This window comes from Paramormyrops kingsleyae, chromosome 3, assembly GCF_048594095.1.
Source record: "Paramormyrops kingsleyae isolate MSU_618 chromosome 3, PKINGS_0.4, whole genome shotgun sequence".
NCBI classification, from domain to species: Eukaryota; Metazoa; Chordata; class Actinopteri; order Osteoglossiformes; family Mormyridae; genus Paramormyrops; species Paramormyrops kingsleyae.
Genome location: NC_132799.1, coordinates 15,863,091 through 15,878,200, shown reverse-complemented (window position 1 = coordinate 15,878,200; position 15,110 = coordinate 15,863,091). Strand labels below are relative to the sequence as shown.

General features: G+C 47.7%; 1 protein-coding gene across 3 annotated transcripts in view; it reads left to right on the top strand.

The window, feature by feature from the left end:
* ppm1ba (protein phosphatase, Mg2+/Mn2+ dependent, 1Ba) overlaps positions 1-14,729 on the top strand; it is a 45,226-nt gene extending 30,497 nt beyond the window's left edge. For all 3 annotated transcript variants that reach the window (XM_023804396.2, XM_023804395.2, XM_023804398.2), the window contains exons 2-6: positions 2,854-3,702; positions 4,474-4,591; positions 6,407-6,518; positions 6,776-6,833; positions 12,410-14,729. In XM_023804396.2, coding sequence (XP_023660164.1) covers positions 2,869-3,702; positions 4,474-4,591; positions 6,407-6,518; positions 6,776-6,833; positions 12,410-12,439 — 1,152 coding nt within the window. In that variant the 5' untranslated portion in view covers positions 2,854-2,868 and the 3' untranslated portion in view covers positions 12,440-14,729. The remainder of the gene's footprint in view (positions 1-2,853; positions 3,703-4,473; positions 4,592-6,406; positions 6,519-6,775; positions 6,834-12,409) is intronic.
* Positions 14,730-15,110: the final 381 nt, after the last annotated feature.

The following is a 15,110-nucleotide window of genomic DNA, read 5'->3' as shown; positions in this document are numbered from 1 at the left end:
GGCACATCACTGGCCATAGTGGCGGACCCCCGCCCCATAATCGCTTTGATTTCCGGGCTTTGGGCTGGGTAGGGGTTAAGGTCCTCATGTTGTGATTAGAGTTTTCCTCATAGAAATGAACGGAGAGTCCCCAGAAAAATAGTATTACAATCCTGTGTGGGTGTGTGCGCGCGTGTGCCCGTAACTTAGAAATACATGAACAGCACAGTACAACGTACAAGTACATGGGTACACATACAAACTACATGATATTTATGAGGCGCAAGGCTTTTATTAGGATGTTATTTCAGTCTGAGCTAGCGAATCGTCCCGTCTTATTCTTGCAGTGGTCAAGAATATCGCCTACCATAGACTTAGCCACTCCGAAATTGTATGCAATAACTGTGTGATTTTCATTTTCGTATCTCTGTAATGATATCGAGCTTATTTTGGAGGGACGTGACACTACGCTTCCTTTTTGAAGTCATGGATTTTACACAGTTTTACGCACCGCTGTAAATTCAGCTCCGCCTACAGCCTTGTCCTCTAGCTCGCTCTCCATTCGATGTTCGCTCTGCCTCCACGTGCAGACTCCGCCCACAACTCTCTGTATGCGGCATTCGTCACTTCCGTCTTCTGAAGTGAAAAGCCAACCCCAAGACGTCTCGGGAGCTCTGCTCACTTATTGATTATTGTTGTTGGTTTGCTTTTCTTTGATGGATATTACTGTGTATGATTTGTTTGGTATATTGGATTTCTGATTTTCGCTCTGTCCTTGTCTGTACTTTCACTTTGGTTTACTTGCTATTTGTTTTTGAACACTCGCCTGGCTTTTGGTTAACGTCTTTGCGCACCCCTCGGACTTTGACGCCTTGATCTTTGTGTATGTCTCAGTGACTGCCATTTTTGTTTTGCGAGCTTATGTTGTATGCTGTTGTTTGGATAGGGAGTAAGGTATAGAATTTGTCATGTTTTTGTTTTCTCTGCACTTAGGTAAGTTAGCTTTGGTTTGCATTTGGAAGCTGGATTTTGTTTTTCACTATAGTCACTCCTGAGTCCTTTTGCACCTGGTTTATTTGTTCTGTGTCCGTGGTGTGTGAATAAAACAGAAAAATATATTAAAAATACCTTTGTCCACGTATGTTCCCTTGTCCATCGCACCCTGTCCTTCCCTTACTCCATGTCCCCTTTCCCTTTCACTCTGTATTACACCCCAACCATAGACTGGGGCTCGTAACAACAGTTGCTGGTTGTGTAAAATTAACTTGTGCATGCGTGTACCTAGGGCTGCCCAGTAGAGGGAAGTGCCTGTATATTGGAGGTTCGGATAAGGGAGGTGTGTGTGTGTGTGTGTGTTAGGAATGCACCGATCGATCAGCCAGCGATTGGAATGGGCCAATCAGTCTCACGTGTTTCCGATTACAAACCGATCTTGCGCATTACACAATAAATCATATGCGCAGCCGCGCACACTTTCAGACACGCAAAAATGTCCGTAATTTAGAAATTCTTCAGCGTGAGCCAAGCAGACACAAAATTCGCTATCTGCAGCAAGTGTAAGACCGAGGTACACCGTGGGGGAACCAGTACAAAGACATTTAACACAACAAATTTAATTTAAAAACACATCACCCCAGTGATCACGCTCAGTTTGAACAAGCTAGCAAAATGAAAGCTGCTAGCAAAGCATGTTCAAAGCCATCTATGAGCCAGCAGTTTGTGCCATCTTTCGTTGCTATAAGCAGTGAAAAGAGCAAAGAAATTACGAGGAAAATTATGGAATTCATTGCACTGGATGACCAGCCATTTTCTGTAATTGAGGATAGAGGCTTCAGAAATCTTATAAATTACCTCAGCCCAAAATACAGAATACAGAGTAGGTGTTACTTTTCGGACGTCGAGCTGTTTAATCTAGTGTCATGTCCCACACGTTTACTAGCTGCACCTATTATTATTTTAAAGAATATATTAATGTTTAGTTGTAGTTGGGGCTTTATTTGTTTTAGTTTAATGTTTTTGAATTTATAAAGTTTAATAAGAGTTATGAAAATAAAAGTTTTGAGGTGAAGAAAATGTGATTTTTGTATGTATTTGCTGTTCTCAGGGCAAAAATCGGTATTGGAAAAATTGGTTTCAGCAGATCACACATACCAAAAAATCGGGAACGGCCAAGAAAATTGCAATCGGTGCATCTCACACACACACGCATAATTTTATTTATTTATTTTTTTTTTTCCCGTTTATAAAGATGGGGTTCAGCCCGTGATGGACAGTTCCGAGATATATATAATAATGTAATATATACTATGTATAATGTAATATATAGTGTGTGTGTGTGTGTGTGTGTGTATGTACATATGTATGTATATAAAAAATATTAGACAGAATGTACACAAACACACATGAAAAATAATTTTCCACATCCAGAATTAGCTTCATGTTGGAATAGGCTGGTGATCGTGAATAATTGAATCAGAAGGACAGTAGGATCGTTAGATGGAGTTCCTTAACACTAGCAGGCGAATTTCAGAGAGCGGTGAGAACCTGGGAATAGCAGCTAGAAGAGGGTGCCGAGCTTCATGGTGCGGGTGGGAAATGTGCATCGGGTGCCCTACCTCTGTAGCATCTCAAGCTTAAATGCAGTCAGAAATCTGTCGTATATGAAATTGTTTTCACAGCAGATGACTGCACCCAAAGCTCTCAGCATAGATATTAAAGAGTTGTTAAAAGGTTTGGCAGTTTTACTCTGTTATATCAGGCCAGGGTTTTCGTTTATAAAGATGGGGTTCAGTCCGTGATGGACAGTTCCGACAGTGTGGCGGCTGAGTTGTTTGGTACCATCTGCACCAACCTGACCCTTCGCTCCCCCCACAGGACGTGCACTAAGCCATGGGGGCGTTTCTGGACAAGCCGAAGACTGAGAAGCACAATGCACACGGCGCGGGGAATGGGCTGCGCTTCGGCCTGAGTAGCATGCAGGGCTGGCGCGTGGAGATGGAGGACGCCCACACAGCCGTGGTGGGCCTGCCGCAGGGCCTGTCTGACTGGTCCTTCTTCGCCGTGTACGATGGGCACGCCGGCTCACGTGTGGCCAACTACTGCTCCAAGCACCTGCTGGAGCACATTACGGGCAGCGAGGGTTTCCGTGGCGCCGACCGGGCCGAGCCCACGGTAGAGGGCGTCAAGAGTGGCATCCGTGCCGGATTCCTCAAGATCGACGAGTACATGCGCAGCTTTGCCGACCTGCGCAATGGCATGGACCGCAGCGGCTCTACAGCAGTGGGCGTGCTGGTGTCGCCCGAACACCTCTACTTCATCAACTGCGGCGACTCACGGGCAGTGCTCTACCGCAGCTCGCACGTCTGCTTCTCCACGCTAGACCACAAGCCGTGCAACCCACGCGAGAAGGAGCGCATCCAGAATGCCGGTGGCTCCGTCATGATCCAGCGAGTGAACGGCTCACTGGCAGTCTCGCGTGCCCTCGGAGACTACGACTACAAGTGCGTGGATGGCAAGGGGCCCACGGAGCAACTGGTGTCGCCCGAGCCTGAGGTTTTCGAGATGGCACGCTCTGACGAGGACCAGTTCGTGGTGCTCGCCTGCGACGGCATCTGGGACGTCATGAGCAACGAGGAACTCTGCGAGTTCGTCAGGTCACGGCTGGAGGTCACTGATGACCTGGAAAAGGTCTGCAATGCCGTGGTAGACACCTGCTTGCATAAGGTATGTTGGGAGCCTGGGAAGGAGTCTATGGAGTAGTGCCGTTGTGGGAGGTGGGACTGGAGCAGGGGATCATGGAGTGGTGTTTAGCCCTGGGTTTGGACTTCCAGTCAGTGGGCATGCTTATGTGGTCCCTGAAGCCACTCTAATGCTGATCTCGACTTTGAATACACCAGCCTCTTCTCTTGACTGCTGCTGTCGTCCTACAGTTTCTGTGCAGTTGTGTTTGTTGTTTCCTGACAGCAGCTCTTCATATGCTGGCTTTTCTGTCTTCTCAAGGCAGCCAGGCTGTCTGTCATTCACCTGCACATTATGCTGATAAGATGAGGATTGGTGCTCTGTGGAGCAACTGGTAATTTCCTCCCAGTGAAGCACATTTATCTGCCAGTCTATCCTGGGAGCAGGATCCTGAAGGATGGAAAATGTGTGTTTCTCGTCCTCCTTTCTGTATCTCTCATTTTCGCTGTTCCCCCGAGCTTCGGCAGAGCCTGTGGAAAAAGGGCGCACATTTCCGTTTTTAGTGCCTGTGAGACACTCTCACCTAAGATAAACACAGGGGGCTTCATGGGGGGCAGTGAGCCAGAGGAGATCAGCAGCCTTGCACTCTTAGCCGCAGCTGGGTTCGAGCCCCGGTTGAGGGACCCGCTGTCACAGACAGTTTCAGTGGGGATGTATTAAGCTGTTTGAATGGAAAACAGTGTGTGTGACAAAGGTGTGCTGTGTGCTGTGACCGGTCATGCCCCTCAGCTAAGCTAACCACCTCTGTCCTTCCAGGGAAGCCGGGACAACATGAGCGTTGTGTTGGTGTGTTTGCCTAACGCCCCCAAGGTGTCAGAGGAGGCGGTCAAGAGGGATGCCGAGCTGGACAAGTACCTGGAGTCTCGAGTGGAAGGTGGGTGCTGGTCTCTGGTGGCCCTTCTCTGCTTCGTCTGCTTGGCTCATCTCCTGCTTCTCTGCCCTCTGTGTGTCAGCGCTTTGTCCTCATCGCTTTTCCCCCTCTCCTGTAGCAACAAATGCATACTGATACAGGCCTTCACCCCAGAGTAGGCACGCACACACGAGTGGTCCTCAACGAGCCCAGGCCTGTGACGACACCATGTCTTTGTATGGCTGTAACTGCCATCTGGCCCAGGTGTCACAGAACAGGCTATGTTGGCCTGTGTCAAGTGACCTAGAAATCTGACCTCTTCCCCTCAATCTGCCCGCTTTGTCCATGGAGCCACAAGGCTGCAGTCAGGTCCTGTAGCTCAGTGTTTCTCAAACCAGTCTTCAGGGGCCCCCAGACAGTCCATGTTTTTGCTCTCTCCCAATTCCCTGGGAATTTGGAGGGAACAAAAACATGGACCATCCTGGTGGGTCCCCCAGGACTGGTTTGAGAAACTGCTCTAGCTAATTTGATCGCAGGTGGAAGCCCTGTCCCGCTCCGTCCCACTCCGTCCTGCCCCTGATCCATCTCCCTGTCACTCAGAGATGAGCTGTGTACTTTTTATGCTGACCTACTTTTACTTCAGATCACGGCGGCACTCCGTGAAAACTTGAGTCCCACTGTGTTGCTTTTTACACCCTCCTCCCCCCTCTTCTTTTTCGGGCTTTTGAAACATTCTGGCACGCTGTTACTAGTTTTCTAAAGTCCCTGGGTTATGTAAACTCTTCCCCTTGGAGCTGGCCAAGAGCGCCGGCCCGACGTTGGAGCAGTGTTCCCACCGGCCGGCTCGGCACGCCAGAAGGGGCCGCCGCGGCTCCGCGGAAGAATGTACTGGCGGAACATCGAGCTGGCACTGTTCCTGCCGCCGCCTCACACTCTGCTTCAGGGTCTCCTCCTCTGGCCCACTCTTCTCACCGTGTCCTTGGCATAGGCACTGGGGGTGGCAGCGGCAACCCCCACGGGGCAGCTGTCTGACCCAGCAGGGCCTCAGGCCAGCAGCCAACGGCGTGTTTGCACAGCAAATTCACCGTTAAGTCGCATACAGTAGATGTGCCTGACAGATTTGTCAGGGGATTTGCTGATTTTGGGGGGGGGGAAAACAGATCATTCCCCCTCGTCCCTGTGAAAGGTGTATGGATTGGGTGTGGTGTCTTTGACTATGTGGGTATGAGGTACTGGTGATGATGCACCTGGGCTACGAGTTACCATGACAGTGCAGTGCATGCTTTACTGACATTTTGACAGTGATGACACGGCTTGAGTCTGACTGGCCATAGTGGTGTGAGACAGTGATGCCCCCACTTAGCCATACTGGTGTCGGCTCTACCTTACCCCTCCGATATGTTGTCGGTATCGACTGACAATGTCTTGAAGATCGACCTGTCAGCAACCACTCCTCTAGGTGGTGGTTGTTGGCTTCCACAGTTGCTTTGACTGATCTGAGGGGCTCAAATGTACGGTTGGGACACACACACACACACACACACAGATACTCATCCACACAGACACCTCCCCCCCCACTCTTCTGATCAGCCTCGCCCAGTGCTCCTAATCCTGCCAGTTTAGGGCATCACCACACCAAAAACACTTCTTTCCCAAACGAGCTTGATGGGCCGAATGGCCCCCTCTCGTTTGTAAATTTCCTATGTTCTTGCAGGTGTTTTCAGTTGCACTGTTTGACTGCTGACCTTCCTGTAGCCCCTCTTGACTTTCCTGCTCAAAAGCTTCATTGCTAAATGAATCTGAGCTTTCTGCGTCTCTCCCTTCTGTTCCATCCCACAGAAATCATGGAGACCTCAGGGGAAGAAGGAGTTCCTGACCTGGTTCATGTCATGCGCAACCTTTCCACAGAGAACATCCCCAACCTTCCACCAGGGGGCGCCCTCGCCAGCAAGTAGGGAGTCCCTCCTCTCGCTTCCAATGCTCATATATTTCTACCAAACCCCAGAAACAGTGTAACTCATGGTTTAAACTGTATAGTACAGCTTTGACTTTATTGCTCATTTGGCACGTTCCTTCTCTGGATCTTGCCCCCAATTGGTTACCTGTCAGCGTTGCTCGTTTTAGCGTGTTGCTAGACTTCCTCAGAGATGGAGCAGGGTACACGTGGTGCTTGTTGGAGTCTCACGACAGTGCTGTCTCCATCCTCAGGCGCAGCGTCATTGAGGCTGTCTACAACAGGCTGAACCCCCACAGAGAAGAGGACGGGGTGAGTGTCTGCATGTTCCCCAGCTGCATCACACAAGCTTCCTAATAGCCTCTGGTGTAACCCTCCCCTCTTGCTGCCAAACAGCCCTGAGGCGCACCTTCTGAACTGAGAGGCCTTCGTTAGCTTAAGTCCTACCCACATGAACCTCCGAGGTTAGGATGGGAGGAGTGCGGCATGTCGTCCCTTCCTGAGTGGAGCATGTGGAGCACAGCGTTACATTCTGGATGCTCCCCTATGCTGACACTCAGGAGCTGACACTGTCTGTGCACGTAGTCAGAGTGGAGGCCATTGGAGAGGAGCTTTGAGCCATACCACTGCTGGTCTGTGTGTGTCTGTGTGTGTGTGTGAGAGACTGTACGTGCCTGTTCTTGCAGTCAGTGTTTTGGAAACGAGCAGAAGGGGACGCTGTGCTCGGTGTCCCCATGACTCGCAGTGATGGTGCTCCCTCTGTTTATTTGTGTGCAGACTTTGTGTGGCTGCTAGACAATAGCATACCTGCTCCTGAAGTTCCAGCTGTTGACTGGAGCAGGAGATGACTGGGTTAAAATGGACACTCGCATGTGCGCATCTCCTCACCAGAATCAGTCAGGCATCAGTGAGGGACAGACTGCTGAGTGTGACCATCAGATTCACTTTGATACACTCCTTGTGAGGTCAGGAGAGGGGCTCCCCCTTGAGGGACCTTTTGGAAAGGGATTGGCCCCTCATATCTTAGCCTCTGGCTACACTTGCAGCCCAGAGGTAGAGACCTCACTCCTGTTTCCTCATACCCTCTGATTAATGCAGCCCTCCTGTTTCATTTGGTAAGTTAATATGTAGGTATGGGTGTTACCCCAGCCCCCCACCCTCAGAGCAAGCAGGATAGAGCTTCTTAAGCAGAAGTTTGAGGAGGCTGATGCTCTCTGCTTTGTTAGCTTGGCTCCTCTTTGCTGCTTTGATGCTACAAGTGTTCCTTTTTTCGTGGTTCTCCTTGGGGGGGATGAACCCTTTCAATGAAGGAGGACCCTTCCAAGGAAGACTTGTCACTGGGAGTCTGCTGAATGTCAGGGTTGGCCAGTACTCTTGTCACATGACCCCCGCCTGACCTTTAGGTCATTGTCTAGTAACAGATTAGCACTGAAAACAGTGGGCGAGGCTACTTGGGTTAAATCGGTTAAAAGTGGAGGTGGGATCAAAACCAACTTAGTATATGTGCCAGAGGTTGTTCATTTCTGCTGTACAGTGTCACTGTCCAGAGCTTCACAAAGTATCATTTTTTCATCTCAGCACAAATCTGAGGGGATGACTTTTGCCACATGTTAAGGTTGTTGATCGTCATTCAAACATATCAAAAGCCTTGACCAGCTAGCTACAGGGACCCCATATGATTTACATTGGCTAGGAGCAGCAGATACAACACAGACCCCAAGTCACTACAATAATGGTCACTGTAGCATTTGGCTGACATGGGTATCTGTTTGCATGTTGCCTCCAATCTTAGGAGCTCTCTGTATGCAGTCATCTCTCCCCTTCCTCCTCCGTGGCGTCACATGACACAGAGTGTGGTACCTGTTCGGGTTCCTGCTTTGGGTTGGCAGTCTGTCAGCAGTTGTATTCAGTTGCTACATCAGGGCCCTTAAGTGTTGTGGACTTGGAAGCGAATATTTTGACATTTTTAAAGTCGGTAGCAGATTGTGCATGGGTGTCTGAAGTGGGGTTTCTAGGACCACGTGGGCCTGGCGGTCTCGGGTGGCCGTGGACACGCCCGCTCCACCATGCGTGTGTGGCTTGTACTCCGAGGTGTTCCCTTTCTACCCGCTGCTTTTTAAAGTCTCTTTAGTAGGTGCTCTGGGGTGCAAATATGTGGAGTGACGTGGGAGCTCAGTTTGCTCCTAGTCCATTTGTGTGGGAGCAGCAGCACATCATGTGGGAATATTCCGGAATACGGTTACATGAGGTCGTCTCTGTAGATTTCACACACAAGCCCTCTAGCTGTGTGGTAAATGGAAGTGGTGTTTCTGGCATCAATAAATGACACCTGCCGCATGTAAGGTCATTCCTTGGTGGTGGAGCTAACGATCTATAACGAATATATTAATATTTTGTTAGCTATCTAGAGTGAAGGGATACGGTGCCTTGCTAGTTGAACACTACAGCTAGCTGCTATATGAGGCTTCAAAGCAGCTTTGATAATTAACTGGTGTAGATGTGAGGGTGTCATTTTCCTCACAGCAGGAAAGCTGCTGCGTGTTGAGCCAACTGTGCACATTTAATTTTCCATGTTTGTTTGGAAATTGGTCACGTTTTCAGCGCGTAGGCAAATTGGTTCTGGGGGAACCCATAAAGGTTTCATAATGCGCACTTTCAAAGGAGTGCCTGGGAAAAATACTTAATACTTATTTTTAAAAAGAAGACACTCGTCACAAATATGATTAACTTGTATGTGACAAGTGGTGTCTTCAGTGGTGATTTACATATTTTTTAAATGTTCTGTGTAAGGGATCCTGTGTGAGTGCGTGCGTGGGTATGTGTGTGTGTGTGCGTTCATGCGTGTGCGTGCCTGTGCGTGCCCGTGCGTGGGTATGTGTGCATGGGTGTGGGTGGGTATGTGTGCGTGCCCGTGCGTGGGTATGTGTGCGTACCCGTGCGTGGGTATGTGTGCGTACCCGTGCGTGGGTATGTGTGCGTGCCCGTGCGTGGGTATGTGTGCGTGCCCGTGCGTGGGTATGTGTGCGTGCCCGTGCGTGGGTATGTATGCGTGCCCGTGCGTGGGTATGTGTGCGTGCCCGTGCGTGGGTATGTGTGCGTGCCCGTGCGTGGGTATGTGTGCGTGCCTGTGTGCCCCTGCGTGGGTGTGAGCTTGCCCGGGACCAGCACCATGCACTGGAGCCCCAAGTCCAACCCCTTCTCTTATCTCCTCTATCCTGCACCATGTGTACCACCTCCGTGGGGGTAGAGCTTCTCAGAGACCCTCCCCCTGAGCTCTGAGTGGCTGCCCCTTTGAGCACATTCAAGTACTCTCACCTCAATATAGCTGTGTGGGCGGTGCATTTCCCCATCACTCCCCAGTTGACTAGTAGGAATGGACATTGACTAGGGTTGCAAAATCCTCAGAATTTTCCCGTTAATTCCAACTGAATGGAAAGTTCCTGGAAATTTCCCACCCCTTTGCAACCCTAACACTGACCCCCTTGTGATCCCGACTTGCCCGCCATGTGCCCCCTATACAAGTCTGTCTCCAGCCCCCCCTGCCCCACCCTGCTACTTACCACATGGTGACGCTTGTTGTTTTGCACCAGTGTTGGTCATGAAAAGTGTGGGAGCTAGTCTCACCTAAATTTCCTGTGTGGAGAGGAAACATTAAGCATTTTTCTACACATTTGGTGTTTGGCTAAAGGAAAGAGTCCAGCAGAAGGCAACAAATGTCTTTACGTGGGCCTCGTGTGCTGTTGTGGGCTGGAGACCCAAGAACAAAAGAAACAAAATACAAGTACGATCTGCAGGGTGGTTTGAATGGAAACTTAAAATCAGCAGTAAGAGAATGACCTTGGAGGTCAATTGTGTAGCTTTCTGCCCTTGAAGATATCAATCAATGGGAAAAAGGAGATCTTACTGTCAGCTGTTATATCTGGGACAGTGTTATACTGTAATATTAACAACAGGATTGTATAATCAGTGATGCGCGTAAAGTTTACAGAATAAATACTCTTCCCCAAAGATGTTTGGGACAGTAGCAAAGCTTGTGTGTCGGTGAAGTACATGTGCATCATGAGAGCTGATTGACAGGTATGTCTCTCAGGTAGAGTGTCTGCCACATGGGTTATCCAGTAGAATGGGAATGACAGTCAGAATTTGGATTAGTATTCTCTAGCTGAACTGTATTTGTGTAGTAATCAAACTGATCAGAGGCCACAAGCATCCGTTTTACCCAGCTGTCTGATCCTTTTGGTTTAAAGGGTTGAATGTATTTCATACTGAAATACCGCATGGTTTTTCACGCGTGTATGTCCCCCCCACCCCCACCCAAAGCAATTTGCTCCCTGCAAAAAAAAGATGCACTGTCGAGCACTGTTATTAGGGGGTAACGTCGGTGACAGAAATCGTCATATTCCTAAAATGTTAAGTACTGGCTAAATTTGATGACTGTTTAGTTAGCTCTTTTTTTTCCCCTGTTTTCTGTGGGAGCGGCACACAGAATCCTAGCAGAAAAGTAGGGTGTTGAGCACTGCGGTCTGTCTCTTGCCTTTGGAAAGTGCAGCCCCCTGATAACAGCCTGTTAGGAGACCACCAAGATGACAAAATGAAGGGTAATTTTCCTAGTCAAATCTCCAGTAAATGTCAGAGCGCACAGCCTGCCGCTTTCTGGTGTTTTTACAGAAATATATCGAAAAGCATGATTTAACAGGAGGATACAGAAAAGCTGAACTGAAAAATATCACTTGTGAAGATGCCTCTCCCCCCCCCCCATTGGTACAGTTTCTCCTCCAAAGCTTAGATCAGAGGTCCTAACTTTAATATAGTGTTTGTGAGGGCATTTTCTTGGAGCAAGCATGGACACTTTGGTCAGTGTGTGGTTTGGATAAATGCAGTGAGAGCCATAATGAAGCAGTGTCAAGGTATTTGTAATATGTGCCGCATTCTGCGTTTTGGGCTCTTCACAGCTAATGTATGCACTAATGTGATTGCAGCCTTGTATCTAATGATGCATGACTAATCTGTGGCTTACTGTGGGCTTCTGCTGCTGTGGGGTGAATCTGGGAAGCTATGGAAAGCAGCTCTGTTGTTGGGACTCTATAGGAGTTTGACTTGCATTAGGTGAACCTTTCTTCACTGCCAAAGAGGCTCGTCGTCCACCTCCATTGCCTTTGAGTAACATTCTCTGAACGCTGCCATGGCATGTGAGAGGAGTCACTGCAGGTAAAATGTCATTAAGCATTCGGGGGTCCTTCCGTTGCCTGAGTGCATTTGGCAGACTGTAGAATACTGTGGAAAGGTGCTAAATTCACTCCCAGATGTTCTGGACAGTGAAGCCTGCATGAACACCAAGACCCCACAAGCTTTCCTGTGTTAGCTGTTCTGGTTTGACCCGGTTCAGTCCAATTCATAAGTGCCCCTTTTACCTGACTTCATGAGAGTCATCCCAAGCTAAGAGCTTTCTGTTACCTAATGTAAGATCTGTCTGAGTGCCAATAGGAAGCTTGTTTGTGAGCACTGTAGGGTCATCGCCCCTTTTACGGTAGTGGTGTGTAGCTCAGTGGGATAGGACTGTGCCGGTGATCAACAGGTTACTGGTTTGAATCCCAGTGCTGGCAGACGTTGCCATTGGTCCCCTGAGAGAGGCCCTAAACTTCCAGTTGCTCCAGGGATGCTGAATGCTGGCCAGCACTGTCCTTTTCTCACCTGTATATGTGTCTGGGTGTCACAGAGAGAAAGATGGGATAATCAAAAAAAAACAATTTCCCCATGAGCATGAATAAAGTGTCACTGTTATGTATTCTGCTATTCTGTGCTCTGGGAAGTGTGATCAGGCAGTCTCTCTGGGTGATCATTCTGTCACGTCCGCCGTCTGCCTCACTCTCATCTCTTCTCTCCCTCAGAATGGTGGAGATCTCGAAGACCCCTGGTAGCCGTTGGGCAGAGGTCCTCCCCCTACCCCCACCTGAGAAAGTCCTGAATTCACACAAAACAGATGATGTCGCTATCTGTCTGCCTTCTCCCCTTTGACATGTCCTGCAGATCAATTGGACCATAAAGTTTAAAACAATCACCGGGAAACACAGATGCTAACTTTTTTTTTTTTCTTCCTGTTTTAAGAGTCAGACAAGGAACTTAGATGATAAAATGAATGAGAGTATGTGGTAAAGTATTTTTACTTTTTGTTGCTTTTGATGTTTTTTTTTTTGTTCCCTTTTGCAACTGAAGAGGATGAGGACAGTCTGAGGGAGGACTCACGGCTGGACGCTTCTGCCCGTATGAAATGCGGTGCCTTTCTGTTCTTTTAAAATAAAGATTCTGCAGATGGGAGACAGTTTGCCCCACGGAGGTCCAGTCCCTGATCCACTCCAGACTGGGGATGGGGGGGACAGCGTGGGACCACCAGTTTGCGAGGGTGCTGGGGGATGCTATGCGCACTCGCTGCTTCTAGGGGGGTCCTGATACAGCGAATTTGACAAACGCATGTATCACTTTTTTTTATTTTATTTACAAAGTGGCTGGATTATGGCTTTATTTGTTTTGAAAGAGTTGAAGATTGAGAGCTTCTGCAAACCCCCCTTCCCCCAATCTCCACCTCCCCGCCCTAGCCCAACTCGCGCCCTGTCTGCCCCCCCCCCAGTCAGGCTTGGAGGAGATCTCTCTCCTGGAAGATATCTCACTCTTCTGTTTCCGTCACAAGCCTTTTATCCTGCTGTTGAGAGGAGAAGAAAAAAAAACATATATAAATATATAAATATATATACAGATATATATTTTTAAGTTCCCCCCCTTTCGTTTTTCCTGTCGTGTCAGATGTCACGTACTGTGCTTGCTGTATAAAAGGTAAATAAAACTCACCAGAAAATGAGAATATTGAAACTATATAGATACTGAAAAGCTGTGGGTGTGGAAAGAATCTTTATGGGATCGACGCATGTGTGCGAGGACTCCGGGAACGCTGGGATTTCTGGATGGATGAGTCTTTAACACCTATCAGCCTGTCGGGGTTTGTCCCGCCCCCCGGTCTCTCTCTACCGCTGGCTCCCGTTTGCACGACGGTGGTCTTGCATCAACTCGCCTTTATTTTCCTCTTATAATATTGTAAAATTGTGATTGTTAAATGATTTTTTTCTAAACAAATTGATTTTTAAATGTTTTTTTCTTGCAGATGCAGAGTATTGTGTGACATGGTTCTGTTTGTGATGTTCAGAAACAACACAAAAAAGTATATTGAAAAAACAGAACTAATACTCAAAAATAAAAATTAAAAATGGTTAAAGTCAGTTTTCCTCTAGTTCTTTTGGTGAATGAACGACAAGGTAATGGGGGTATGTCTGCGACTCAGGCTGAATCATTTTTCTTTTTTTTTCCCCTGACCCTGAGAGGTGACATGGTACGAAGTCTGGTTGCCATATAACTATTAGGTACTTGAATATCTTGTGTGTGGTTCTATTTTTGCAATAATATTGATTTTTATGAGAAGATTGTGAGCTGTGCATGTGTTGAGTTGGGATTCCGCTGTTTAAGGAAATGACAGAGTTACAAATGCGAGGATCGGTTGTCGAACAATGAATGTATTCACCAAGGCGACGGCGGATACGTGCTGTGGAAGCCTTGTGATGACTTCTGATTTCTTTCCTATGTTAGTCTGTCAATTCATGATATTACTTGCCCTCGTGTGTAGTTTCTAAAACTGCATTTCCAAATGGATTATGTGAAATTACCCTTCCTCTTTTCATTTTGTTTGATTCCCAACCCCCAGCCATACACATAACTGTAGCATTTTGCTGGAACGCTTCCTGTGATAAGACAAAAGTAACTGATTGCAAATGAAAATAATGATAGATTTTTTTGTGCTTACGGTGCCCGTTGTCACTTACCCTTACCTTTTTTTGTATATCTACAATTATTGGTATATAGAATAATTATTTCAACAATATATTTTATTTATTCCTAGATTTTAGCCTTGTCAGTGAAAATTGCTGTAAATGAGATCGGGATAAGATGCGTACGGGTGCACGTTCGTGTCCCTCCCTTAGGGTGGGGGACGGATCCGAATGGGTCGGTGAGGTCTGTGGAGGTACATGGGCAGCCCAAGTGCCCTGTTTCCCTGTGTGTTCACCTTAACTCCTTGTACCGATAGTTCCCAGTATGATATTGTGATGTTTCATACCATACAGTAAACATAATCACCTTATCTTCAATAAAGGATTGCTAAAGATGGCTGTCGTCGTTCTCGTTGTCTTTCTTCGCAGTGCTCTTAATCCCCCCTCGCCTTTTTCCGTATAATTACGAGCGGATTGGTAAAGTGCATATGGTCATTAATGTCCTGCTTGATTTCAGGCTGACATTTTCCATTCAAATGTTAAGATCGCTTTAATAACGTGCTTCTTTCATAATGTCATTTTTAGCACGGTTGCTGTGAATGCACTAGCGTAACTACAGGTGGAAATAGGGACCTTTCGCTAATGTTTTCAGCAAATATATTTTTTGATTTACTGCCCACCAGATCGATTCACATTGAGGGTTGTTTCCCCTTGATAGCTTTGAAATTCTCCGATGAAGTTTTTTATTCTAATCTGCATTTTACAAGATTTTATTTAT